The sequence below is a fragment of the Lentinula edodes genome (assembly GCF_021015755.1).
Source record: "Lentinula edodes strain Le(Bin) 0899 ss11 chromosome Unknown C8R40scaffold_14, whole genome shotgun sequence".
NCBI classification, from domain to species: domain Eukaryota; kingdom Fungi; phylum Basidiomycota; class Agaricomycetes; order Agaricales; family Omphalotaceae; genus Lentinula; species Lentinula edodes.
The window spans coordinates 414,417-426,414 of NW_025764320.1; the positions used below are offsets into that span (position 1 = coordinate 414,417).

General features: G+C 45.3%; 5 protein-coding genes across 5 annotated transcripts; 4 read left to right on the top strand and 1 right to left on the bottom strand.

Moving 5' to 3' along the window:
* Positions 1 to 176: 176 nt before the first annotated feature.
* Positions 177 to 2,639, top strand: C8R40DRAFT_152408 (WD40-repeat-containing domain protein). Its single transcript, XM_046234186.1, has 14 exons — positions 177 to 377; positions 466 to 510; positions 573 to 646; positions 731 to 780; positions 840 to 933; positions 991 to 1,049; positions 1,119 to 1,423; positions 1,484 to 1,509; positions 1,570 to 1,686; positions 1,738 to 1,821; positions 1,869 to 1,956; positions 2,020 to 2,091; positions 2,150 to 2,423; positions 2,477 to 2,639. Exons 1-14 carry the CDS (start codon positions 359 to 361, stop codon positions 2,577 to 2,579), a joined length of 1,410 nt encoding a protein of 469 aa, XP_046087222.1. The 5' UTR covers positions 177 to 358; the 3' UTR covers positions 2,580 to 2,639.
* Positions 2,640 to 2,699: 60 nt separating this feature from the next.
* Positions 2,700 to 4,239, bottom strand: C8R40DRAFT_1043548 (uncharacterized protein; the record flags this gene model as incomplete). Its single annotated transcript, XM_046224177.1, has 6 exons — positions 2,700 to 3,184; positions 3,235 to 3,376; positions 3,444 to 3,619; positions 3,680 to 3,959; positions 4,018 to 4,071; positions 4,123 to 4,239. The coding sequence occupies 6 exons, from the start codon at positions 4,237 to 4,239 to the stop codon at positions 2,700 to 2,702; spliced, it is 1,254 nt and encodes a 417-aa protein (XP_046087223.1).
* A 93-nt stretch (positions 4,240 to 4,332) lies between these two features.
* Positions 4,333 to 6,125, top strand: C8R40DRAFT_152844 (DHHC palmitoyltransferase-domain-containing protein). The gene is made up of 6 exons (XM_046234187.1): positions 4,333 to 4,574; positions 4,625 to 4,911; positions 4,971 to 5,031; positions 5,084 to 5,235; positions 5,301 to 5,662; positions 5,724 to 6,125. The coding sequence occupies exons 1-6, from the start codon at positions 4,445 to 4,447 to the stop codon at positions 5,809 to 5,811; spliced, it is 1,080 nt and encodes a 359-aa protein (XP_046087224.1). The 5' UTR covers positions 4,333 to 4,444; the 3' UTR covers positions 5,812 to 6,125.
* A 265-nt stretch (positions 6,126 to 6,390) lies between these two features.
* C8R40DRAFT_1043464 (DUF323 domain-containing protein) lies at positions 6,391 to 9,584 on the top strand (the record flags this gene model as incomplete). Its single annotated transcript, XM_046224165.1, has 12 exons — positions 6,391 to 6,680; positions 6,739 to 7,402; positions 7,453 to 7,471; positions 7,531 to 7,646; positions 7,708 to 8,112; positions 8,175 to 8,186; positions 8,235 to 8,276; positions 8,326 to 8,898; positions 8,951 to 9,153; positions 9,206 to 9,322; positions 9,377 to 9,416; positions 9,468 to 9,584. The coding sequence occupies 12 exons, from the start codon at positions 6,391 to 6,393 to the stop codon at positions 9,582 to 9,584; spliced, it is 2,598 nt and encodes an 865-aa protein (XP_046087225.1).
* A 242-nt stretch (positions 9,585 to 9,826) lies between these two features.
* Positions 9,827 to 11,519, top strand: C8R40DRAFT_1169780 (uncharacterized protein; the record flags this gene model as incomplete). Its single annotated transcript, XM_046231429.1, has 8 exons — positions 9,827 to 10,105; positions 10,161 to 10,331; positions 10,392 to 10,454; positions 10,508 to 10,602; positions 10,654 to 11,004; positions 11,067 to 11,145; positions 11,193 to 11,288; positions 11,352 to 11,519. 8 exons carry the CDS (start codon positions 9,827 to 9,829, stop codon positions 11,517 to 11,519), a joined length of 1,302 nt encoding a protein of 433 aa, XP_046087226.1.
* Between the last annotated feature and the right edge of the window lie 479 nt (positions 11,520 to 11,998).

Here is an 11,998-nt window from a genome sequence, read left to right on the forward strand (position 1 = left end):
TTCCTCACTTGGCTTTCCACAATCGTATGAACTAGTATCTATCACACCTATGTATCGCACCTTGTATATGCATGTTGGGCCAATGCAAACATCGCTCATTTAAATATAAGTTATCTAAATCTGAGGTATACGCTGGGTATACGTTCAAATCTAGGGACCTCCGACTAATTATCGCATCTCTTGGCAAAAGCCTCTGGAACTATATATCAACGTCATCACCTTTCTACAGCTGTTACTGTCGTTTCTCAGCCAATTATTATGTCAAGAACGAGGCCTCATGCACCTGTACATCCTCTTGCTGGATTGAGACCGAGATCACTACGGTCTGGTCCACTGACGAGCTCAACATTTTTCGATTATGGCTTTCATTATTCCACGTATGGAATTCAAACCCATGAAATATTCAACGTTTAAACATAATCTCAAGGAAATTGCGGGCCCATTCATCTTGTATCAATGCCTTAGCGTTATCCTCAAATGGAGGACGATTTTTGGCTAGTGGTGGGGACGGTGCGCTATATCTCGATGGTTGATATTTTTCCTGTATTCACGAAGGATACCATTTCAATCAGATCTGGACGTGCATCTTTGGGACTTTCATCAAGAAGATATCAACAAACCCTGTCATACGCTCGTTGGTCCTCGAGTGAGTACTTTATGACTTGCTACAGCTGAGATCGAGCCGCAGTCCATGATTCCTCGGCTTCATTCACCCAAGATTCAATGTTAGAATAATATCTTTTGCCTGGAATTCTCTCGCTCGAACCAATTTCTCTTCGCGTGCGTCCACCATTTTGGAATAGATCCACTGTCCCTCTGACGAACTGATTAATCTGCAGTGGAGGAACTGACACAATCGTACACCAATACGACGTTTCGCGATTGGAGACTGGCCCGCTTTCCAAACTACCAATGAATATGGTCCGAGAGCATGTAGGAGTTGCTGCTTTACGGAATTGAAGATGGTCTGAAGCTGCTAGTGTTTCGCAGGATACCATACGCGATGTAACGTGTAGCCCTTTTCGTGATGAGGTCTTCTTGAGCGGGAGGTGGGTAGTGTTCCTCTGATACAACACCTACAATCCAGTAGTTTGTCACTCATCAGAAATTGCTCGCAGTGAAGATGGACGAATAATACAACACGACGCGCGTCTCAGCTTCTCGCCCAACATACGAATTGCCGATATCATTCAGCTTACTGCTGAGGTTACATCCGTCCAATTCCATCCAACGGTGGAAAATCTGTTTATTACGAGCGACTCTAATAGCAATGTCTGCCTTCGTGACACCCGGATGGCGTTTGGTCCCCGAAAAAGTAGGAGCAACGAAGGTATAGTCAGGACCTTTCATACGACCATAGCAAGACGAAATATCGGGACCATGAGTAGACCCGAGCCCAGTAGCGTTGCGTTTGATCGAGAGGGTTCGCTTACTTAAATTTCTACACTTGCAAACATTGGCTGATTCAAAGATGTTCTCGTAGGCAAAAAGCTAGCTATAACATCACTAGTTGGTCCATTTCCTTTCACACCGGAAGCCCGTTCAATAAACATGATGTCTCGGGCATAGCACTATTACCCTACAATTTACAGCTTGTCTGATACATATCCTATAGCTATATGTACTGGAAATTCGGTCGCAAGATCGCCTAGTCAACGGACGTACTCTAATTCGTGTACGATGAAGGTGGCGTGAATACATGCCATTCTTGTGGCCTATATACCTAACTAGTAACAGCACGGTTGTTTTGGAGGACCTGGCCCGATGATCTCCGACGACGACTACTATCTTGGAGGATCTGACGACTTTTGTGGCTATTTGGTAAGATCATTGAACCATGATGCACTACGCTGACACCTCTGGCTCAGTGGAAAATCCCCCCAGTAGAGCAATTGATGGCGCAGAGGGAGGAAATACCAGCGCACGAATGGCGGTTGGATGGAAGTAATATAGTGGGTGAGCTTGCATATACCGATAAACTCTCTGTTGATGAGGACACACCTGATCGTTTTGTCGTAGGATTCACAGAGAATGCCGACTCCTCGAAATTCATCCCAACAGAATTACCCACACCGTCCGCTGTCCTAAAAGGTACCCTTGACTTTCTAATAGTAGCATAATCTAACGTTGCGTATTCGTTTTTTGACAGGTCACAATTCCATCGTAAACACTGGCCTCATCCATCCACAATTTCCACTCATTCTTACCGCGGGCATCGAGAGTACAATAACTTTGCACAGCCCATTCCCTTCTTGCCCGTTCTCTCGGCGATTGTCTCTCACCCCTCAGGAAGTTCGCCAGTTACCCAGTAGTACGACCCCTGAAGAAGCTCGAGTAATTGACTCCCTGTTGTTGGGAGTGGAACCAGCGTTTGGAGAAAGTGCTGATGAAGCGGAAATGGACACGATACGATTATTTGACAGGTATGTTCCAGGAAATGTAATTATGTGTGGCTTGGTGATTTGTTGTCCTGCAGAATACTTCGAATGGAGGGTGGGGCTGATCCTTTTGAAGTTCTTCCTTGGGTTCAAACATCTGAAGATGTGGATGACTCCAGCTCTGACGCTAGTATGGTCTAATACAATGAATTTATGTATATTAGCAGTAGCAATATTCTGGAGATATGTATGTAAAATAGGCAACAGTCGTATGCTAGATCCACTCTATATGAAATTAGAATCAGGAAAAAAACAAAAATCTCAATACCAAATACTTCTGGTGCGGTGAGCGGGCAAAATGTGGGCAGTTTTGATCCCCTCAATTTTGTCGTCTCCCCTCTCTAACTTTTTGGCCAGATCCCATAGGAAAAAATCGATCAAAACACTGCTGACTTCGTTAGGGATGCTGTTGCTCTGATTTGGAGCCTCCGCGATGAGAGCCAAAATCGCGTCCTTTAATCTTTCGACGGCGACTATACTTCCCGCACGCAGACTGGTCTCCTCTTTCGATCCAGGTGCTATGTCAATCCCTTCCCCAAGTTTGCGAACGAGGGAAGCTGGGTATACAAGGATTCTGAGATGGTGCAAGATTTGAGGGACCCTATAATCAGCGAACATTGTCAAGTCTTGGATTACAGGTCCACGGATACCGGGAAATAACGGGTGTGTATTAGTGACCGTTGGGTCAGGATAGAATGCAGCCCAAGTCTCAGCGACTAGAATTTGGGCCCGTTTCCAAAAGCAAACTAATTTGAGTCGTTGAGCAGAGAGATGGTTTCAATGCGGGAACGAGTACCTCTTTTGCCGTTATAGAAAACTTCATCTCTGAACGAAGGAAAGGTATCAGTGACCATTTTCACCAGGTCAAGTGCTGTTCCCTGGCCATCATGTCGGCGTTGAAACTCCTCAAGAAACCCTTGGTATGATCCTCCGAAGCTCTATGCATATGAAAATTGAATGAGCACTGATTTTAAAAAGAGGTGGTATAAAGAGGGAGAGACTTACAGTACATAAAATAAATCCAACCTCTCGCATGACAGAAATTCGTTCTTGAAGAAGGGGAACAGTTTCGCTGCATTGACTTGCAGGCCGAAATACAGATTCGATGAGTGAATCTGGACAGAGAACTTTTGAGGAGTAGAAATATGGATCGCTGATTGGAATGTTGTCATCGTGTAAAGCTAAGAACGATATTGGATTGGTCAATGATTCCTCAAAGGTTGCAATAGTAAAATGTTTACCTCTGTTCAACGCTGCTACAAGACTCCAGTACCCTGTCCACAATCTGCGACTGTCTCCTAAGTCGTCCCACCCAGATTTCCATTCAACACCATATCGATCGGGGTGACCTTCTCGCGATGACCAAAAGCTGAAATTTAGTGAAGAAATCAAGAAGATCCAATCGAGGACTTTCTTATTGGAAGGCTCTGAAGCAACGTAGGGCTCGACTGGAATTAAGTGCAGAGGGTGTGTACGCCACGTCCTAGGGGTATATGACTCGACTTTGATTTTGTGGTATATCTTAGCCCAAATTGGCGATTCAGACGAGATGAATGCGCGAAGGTGGGAAACAACATACGTGACGAGCAGCAACGGATATGCCTTCATCGTTCACTTGAACGATATTTGTTTGCTAAGAGAAGCTAATTTAAAAGGAGTACTGGTCAAGAAGGTTGAGGCTAACCTTATAAGCAAATTCAGCGCTGTCAATGACCGGGTTTAGACCGCTGTCCTCGTCAGACCAAGTGAGAACCTTTTCGTCTAGTGGCGTGTTACTATCATTTTGTGTCTCCGAAAGCATGATGCACTGATTAGCATCTAATGTAGAGATAGATTTTTTTTTTGAAGTCTCGGCGCTTACACGTTCCGCAATTGTTTGGACGAAGGCAGTGCAAGCGCCTAACGAAGGTAACGCGAACTAACTTCGGTCATTACTCGGTCAACAGGGTTTGCTTTAGACTTCCTTGCTTTGATGCGAACGATCTCCTGCGGTGACTGGCGGACCGATGCGAGAACGGCCTACACCTCTGCTCACATTCTCTGAACCACCTGCTCGACCTATCACTCGAGAATTCACCCCTACCTACGACGATGATAAACCACTAAGACGTTGGTATCACAATGTTCCTCTTTATGGTGCGTAAAGTTCTAGTTGCCTTTGCATCCTCAAAACTTAGCTCTCTCAGGTGTCATCGCTCTTCTTGTGTCCCCGCATCCCTCCCTTTTATTTGTTCTCATTCAGCATTACCTCGTCGTTCTTAAAACGCCTCTCAAATTCACTGTTCATCTCCTCGTAATTTATACCCTTACATTCATGATGTTCTCATCCCTCATCGTCCTTGTCGCACGCGATCCTGGGCCAGTCACTTTCGAAGAACCGCAAAGTGATGGCAATGCGGAAGAAGTGGGTCTCACAGAAGCTTTAATGTCTCCAGACTTTCTTGCGCCTGGAAGGTTTTGTCGTATTTGTTGGGTACGGTTTCTATTCACACCCTCACGTTCCGATGTTCTCATCCCTCTTCACTGTACTAGACTTCAAAACCTGACAGGACCCACCATTGTTCTTTCTGTGGACGATGTGTTCTGAAGATGGGTAAGGAGTTGCGCTTGAAAAAATTACCTTTTGTACTCAAGTAAACTCCTAGATCACCACTGCCCATGGCTCGGGAATCGGTGCATCGGTCATCGCACCTATCCAGCCTTTTTGCATTTCCTGCTGTGCATCACTTTGCTTGCTATGTACGTAGCAGTTCTATGCGGACATGCCCTCTATTATGCATTCAACAACCCTTACACTGTTGTAAGCCCAAAAGACTTTTCGCACCACTCAATCTACTTACGTTGTTCTTTCATTTCCTCAAGGATGAATTTTCACCCGTTCATGAGATCGGCTTGGTCTTCGCTGGAGTGACTTTCACCCTAGTTATTGGCTCGTTCTTCGTCTATCACCTCTATCTGGTCTCAACAAATCAAACAACGTTAGAACATATCACACCTTTCCTTCTTTTGCGTTACCTACCCGCATTACCACACATGGAGTCCAGTCATGCACTATCCGATCCTCCACTCGAGCACGAACTGTCTTATAGACAAAGGAGGTTGATTAAAGAAGCTCATGGTTATGTACGAGTATATGATATTGGCTTTCGAAGGAATTGGATACAAGTAGTGGGATGGAAGGGACCTTACGGCTTGATGACGCGGTTGCTTTGTGGAGGTGGCAGGTACGTTCGTGGATACTATCCTCGTGCTCAGGCGTCGATGCTAAAGTAACGCATTCCACAGCATGGGAGATGGGAAATCCTTTCCTCGTGCAACAAATGTTGAAGAACGTTTAGCAATTCTGGCCCAAAAATTGGTGCAAGACAAGTGATTAATTCACTTCTTCTAATAGGTTCACGATATACCTGGATTGTAATACTTATTTATATTGGACGATTCTTCGCGCAGAAACCTCTTGTGCATCACTGTTTATATGTTCGGATATACTGTATCCACTCTTCTTTGTATCCTTGGAAGACCGTGAATAGCGGGTACCAACGTGTCTTACCTCTACCTTAGGCTTACAAATGGATCTGACCTTTGGAAGAATAAGTGACAAAGCACTCACTTTGCTTTTGGTCTGGACTCTGCAGGACGCGGGGTTGCACGGCTTCTCGCATCATCTGAGGATGTCTCTGCGGGAAGGCTAGGCGGAACTTGGACGAGGTGAATTACAAATATCAGCCGGGAAGAGATATTCTGGAAAATCACCAGTTCGCAGTAGATGCAGACTGTAGTACCATTTGGTAGCGTTTTCTGACCCCAGAAAGAACCTCGCAACCCCTTTTATCAGAAGATACGTCATTTACAAGCGTTGTACCAGAGCAGATCCGGAGGCAGATCAGGTATATAAGGCTGTAAGCATCCCGATATTTCCTCAACTCGGAGCTTCAGTTTAAACTCATTTACAATGCCAGCCGAAATCGTCGATGTGCAAACTTCTGAAAATCTCAGAGCCATTCAGCTACAGATTCTGGATGGTTTGCAACGCCCTGCAGGGCAGAAGAATCTGCCTACAATGTTGCTCTATGATGAGCGCGGTCTGAGGTTATACGACGATATTACCACCATGGCTCCGGAATATTACTTGTTTGGAGCTGAAGAGGACATTTTGAAGAAGCATGCTACGGACATTGTGATGGCCATGCATAATACCACAGGTTGTATTCCAGGAGAAACCGTGATTGAGCTAGGCGCTGGGTAGGTGTAACTTTCATCATATTACCACCATCACAAATGACACTCACTCATAATCCAGGTCGTTGCGCAAGACCTCACACATCTTACGCAGTCTTTCTCACATCGTCGACAGCCCCAGTCGTGTTCCTCCAATAACTTACTATGCGCTCGACCTTGAAAAGCGTGAACTGGAGCGCACTTTGAATGCAATTGCTATTTCGGATATCGGATCGGATCTCAAAGGAAAGGTTGAAACCAAGGGGATGTGGGGAACTTACGATGATGGTTTAAAATACCTGAAATCTACCGGTCTGTATGCTCCAACTGCGATTGACAGGCCATCAAGATTGGAGGCATCTATGAGGTTTGACGCTAGAGACTTGTCTCCCTCTTCGACTACGTCGGGTTCCGATTCTTCTGGCGCTCATGTGTTCGATGTATCTCCTCCGTCGACTCCTGAAGAGGTTCAGGCTCCCCTCCATATCATGTTCCTTGGCTCATCTCTCGGCAACTTTAACCGGAAAGACGGAGCAGCCTTCCTGCATTCACTTCCTCTGCGTCCTGGATCTGGAGATACGTTATTGTTAGGATTAGATCATGCCAACGAGAAGGATTTGATCGAAGAAGCGTACAATGATCCTCGCAATCACACGAAAAAATTTATTATGAATGGATTGAGAGGTGCTGGCCGAGCATTAGGAAATGAAACCTTGTTCCTTGAAGACAAATGGGATTACGTTAACGTGTGTTTTCTGGTTATCAAGTTTTGACTTTTAAACTAATTCTAGGATAGAGATACGATGACATTGAACGTTGGTCACGCAATTTTGTTCATGCATTGCATTGTGCTGACTTGATCTGTTTTACTCAGGCCGCCATGAAGCTTTCTACAAGTCCAAGATATCTCAAGTGTTGCGTATCCCAGACGGTGACATATCAGTGGAATTCCAGGAGAACGAGCTTGTCAAAGTAGAGGAATCATGGAAGGTATACCTGGAAATCAGTAATTTTTCGAACAACAGTTTTGCTGACGCTTTACTCCATTCAGTTTTCAGAGACCGATGCTTATACTCTTTTCTCTGAGAGTAATTTGCGACCAATTGAAAGGTGGATCGATAGCACCTCTCGATACTCACTATGGTTGCTGGAGCGTCCCGCCTTCATTTTCCCTTTGCTCAAATCTCCCAATGCATGCAATTCATCTAGCGAACTGGTTCCCAAGAAAACCTATTCTTCTTCCCCCTTTGGTGTACCTTCTCCTCAAGAATGGGTGAACCTCTGGGCCGCTTGGGATATGATCACACTACGGATGATTCCGCCTTCAATGCTTTTCCAAAAGCCAATCGATTTGCGTCATATCTGCTTGTTTTATCTCGGTCATATCCCGACTTTTCTGGATATCCATTTGTCGAGGCTTTTGAGCGAGCCCCACACGGACCCTGTAGGATTCAAGGTTGGTCCTCTAACCCAATTTCATCGCAAACTTATTTCAACTATTTGTGTTTGCGTACACAGGACATTTTTGAAGTATGTACTCGACCTCAACCTCGAATTATTTCATTAACACGTCAATAGCGAGGAATTGACCCAAACGTCGATGATCCTTCTCAATGCCATGTGCGTGTCAAAGCTGTCTTTCATTCTTATCCATTGAATGCCTCCCCAGCCTCATTCGGAAGTCCCCCAGAACGACAAAGATTGGCCGAGCCTAAATTCCATTTCACAATTCCGCTCTCGCGTCCGAAACCGTCTTTTAAAACTCTACAATGACTTCGACAACGGAAATCTCACACTTACAAGGAAAATGGGAAGAGTTTTGTTTATGACCTTTGAACACGAGGCTCTTCATGCAGAAACCCTCTTATACATGCTCCTGCAGCGCGCTGGCTCCGGGACTATTCCACCTCATGGTTTTGCTATTCCAGAGTGGAACTCTCTGGCATCCAGTTGGAAAAGTATTCCTCCATTGGTCGAGGATACTGTCACATTAGGCCCGGCTGTAGTGGAGCTGGGACATGATGATGCTGAAGGAGAAGATGAGCTCAAGGATTATAAATTCAATGTCGAAGATCGCGAATTTGGCTGGGATAATGAGCATCCAAAGCGGCACATTGACGTTCAAGAATTTCGTATCAGTTGGAGGCCTATCACCAACGGTCAATACTACGATACCTTCAAAAAGAACAAGGACAAGTTTCACGTTCCTGCAAGCTGGGTCGAAGAAGACGGTGAAATTAGGGTAAAGTTTCTTCACTCTCTTGTACAGAATCGCGCTGAAATGATACTCTAAGGTCCGCACTTTGTATGGTCCTGTACCCCTGAGTGTCGCAGAGGACTGGCCTATTTTCGCCTCGTATGATGATCTATCTACTTATGCCACGGTCAAGGGCGGACGTCTTCCCACCGAACCCGAATTGCGGCTTTTCTATGATAAATTCCAGTGTGGCTTCGAAGGGGGAGCTAATTTAGGTTTTCGGAACTGGCATCCCGTTCCGTACGTTGCTCTCATGATGGAACTCAGTATAGACTAATATTGTTTTGCCTAGAGCCACCACTGGTGGCAAACAAAATGGCGGTAAAGGCCATAACGGTGGCGTCTGGGAATGGACGTCAACCGAGTTTGACAAATACGATGGTTTCACACCATCGAAATTATACCCTGGGTGAGCGTTTAGTATCTGTGCTACTAACGGGAAGATGTTTATCCTGTTCAATAGCTATTCGATGGACTTTTTCGATGGCGCTCATCAAGTAGTGGTGCGTTTGTCCGATACATCTTGAAAGTCATACTCAAAATTTTGCTGACAGATTGGAGGCTCTTATGCCACTATCCCTCGCATCGCTGAAAGAAGGTCGTTACGAAACTGGTATCAGCGTAATTATCCGTTTGCCTGGGTTGGGGCTCGGGTCGTATATGATGCTTGACTCCGCTGTTTTGAGACTATGATTCTCGCCATGTAAATGTACATCACTTCGAAAATACAGTACGGTGTATTGAACCTTCAAAATAAGAATAGCTTTGGCTTCTCTTTCGGTTAATGATATTTCTTTGTTCCGGACCTGAGAGACTTTCCGAGTCTCATGGTCAGTACACATGTAGTACTAGTAGCACACATGGATTGTACTTGTGCTTTGCCGCATCTTCGCCTTCCCTACTTAGTTCTTCCATGTCCACTGCAAGCTTACCTTCGTATTATCTTGCTCCGAATCTTTCACACACTCCTGCATACACAGAGGAACCACAAGAACATGAGCAACGTATAGCCCTCTCTGACCGCCTCCGTTCTAGAAATTCTGGAACATTTGTGAAGCAATCTCGAAACGGAGAGGCAAGGTTAACCTTGAACGCTCAAAATGGGCCAATCCCTACGTATGGTTCAGGAGGAATAATCGATGGTACGATTGACATTGCGAAAACTGAGAATATAACGAGCATAGATATCAAGGTGTGTAAACGACTCTGTGGTCCAACAAGTCTTTTTGACTTTAGTGCTGTACAAGGTGGAGGGCCATCTGCAAGTTAAAGAAATAGCAGAAGGGGGAACCATTGACAGAAAAGTAGATCTTGCAAGTTCGGTGCTTTGGTCAAAGGAAGAAATTGCTCCTTGTCCAAGCTCTTGTGATTTTCAACTACCCTTGCCGCATACTTTTGAGATAGAGGGTCAACACTATGTAGATGATAACTTGAAGTTCGCTTCTACTGAAGCCGACCTGATTTAGTAATTCAAACAGAATCTCCCCCCGACGTACAATGTCAAACTATCCGGCCTTCCTGGATTCGTTGCTTTCATAGAGGTAAGTAAATGCAGTTTGGTTTCCTCTCATTTTCTCAAAAGATGGTCACTTAGTATTCGATACACGCGGTTATCCGTAGGTCGACCGTAGCCACCGCTCTCGCTCCTCGGATGAAAGCAAGCTTTCTTGGTATCAACGTTGGAAACACGTATGTTGATTCCCCGGGCCTAGTAAGGTTAACGAAATATCTTATCGTCAGCTATTCCAGCGTACTGTCAACGCCTTTCATATACTATCCTCGAACACGTCCGATGGTCCCCCTGCCTGCCCCCATCAGGCTGACACAGAATCGTTTTACTGGAACGCCAGACTGGCAACTCTATGAATCCGTGATGGCTTCTCGACGCTCCTCCTTGCAAGATATCAGCACACGACTATACATACCCGCTTCCCGCATCTTTTGTGCTTCGCAAAACATACCGTTCCATGTCACATTTGAGTCATCCGCCCTGTCGTTAGCAACTTTCTTACCATTCGGACCTTCGGGTAATCCCTCCACGAAGAAACCCACGCGCTTGCAAATTATGCGGAAAGTGACTGTCGACGTGAGGTCGGTGAAAATCCACCTCCTGCCCCAGAGTTTTTGATTGACTTCAAGTATTCTTTGATTAGGCACCAATTGATGCTTGGGACTAGCAAAACTGACATGTGGCGGGTGGACTGTTTGGGAGAAGCCACATTCAAACATGCGGTATTGGAACAAAAAATCCAATGGTTATTACAGCTGATTTTGTATAGGGCGATGGTCCTACATGGGTCTCTTTCTCCGGAGATATTTCCATCGATCCTCCGGTGAAGGTTATGGGGTTTAAAGTTGGTGGAATAGCGGTCAAGGTATGAGTTTTCCTTTTGTTCAACCACCTAGGATCTGGCGTAGGTTGAGGCCAGTAACATTAGGATTTCATGTTATTTTCCATGACGCCTCCAGAAGCACAGCAAGCCCCATTCAGTGAGTTAAGGCAGGTCATTCCAATCCAATTGACGACAGATGTATGGTCTTCGAATGGTAATAGTTTTGGAACGGATCTGCCATCTGAGTCTGTGCTTTCCTTGCGGTCTTCATAGATCAAAATGCGGAAAAACCGTGATTCAATAGAACTTACATACCTTGTAGCATATGGTCCAGCAATCTGTAATGTTAGGCCCGATGTCAGGTTCGGGATTTATTATATAGCTATTAGCTGGTCAAGTTGCTTGAGCCTGTGCTTATTTTATTGCTTTTTATTGAGAGCAGCATCCCCGCATCCTTTGCGAGCCTCCGAAAAGCCTCCCTCCGAGGAACATAGTCAGACTGAGCCAGATTCCAAATCCACGAAGAAAAAATTAAATGAATCTGCTCACTGGATTTCTGTGTTCAACAAATTGAGCAGAACCTAGCAGAACCCAGCCGCTAACAGGTGTTGCGAATGAGCGCTTATGGAGGCGCTTACAGTTCGTTCGGTAGCGCCCGAGTTTTTTTTCGATGACTTTTGGTTTCCTTCAAATTTTGTTCCACTTCTCTTGCTTTTCGTCAGTTTTCCAGAAGTCAAGTAATTGAGCGAGGC

Bases quoted from the DNA above. Each gene is read 5' to 3' on its own strand.
- C8R40DRAFT_152844 (XM_046234187.1), top strand. From the start codon at position 4,445: ATGCGAGAACGGCCTACACCTCTGCTCACATTCTCTGAACCACCTGCT. The intron at 5,032-5,083 runs GTAAGGAGTTGC...GTAAACTCCTAG, and splicing joins ACGATGTGTTCTGAAGATGG to ATCACCACTGCCCATGGCTC. The intron at 5,236-5,300 runs GTTGTAAGCCCA...CATTTCCTCAAG, and splicing joins CATTCAACAACCCTTACACT to GATGAATTTTCACCCGTTCA.
- C8R40DRAFT_152408 (XM_046234186.1), top strand. The intron at 934-990 runs GTAGGAGTTGCT...AGTGTTTCGCAG, and splicing joins TGAATATGGTCCGAGAGCAT to GATACCATACGCGATGTAAC. The intron at 1,957-2,019 runs GTGAGCTTGCAT...GTTTTGTCGTAG, and splicing joins GGATGGAAGTAATATAGTGG to GATTCACAGAGAATGCCGAC.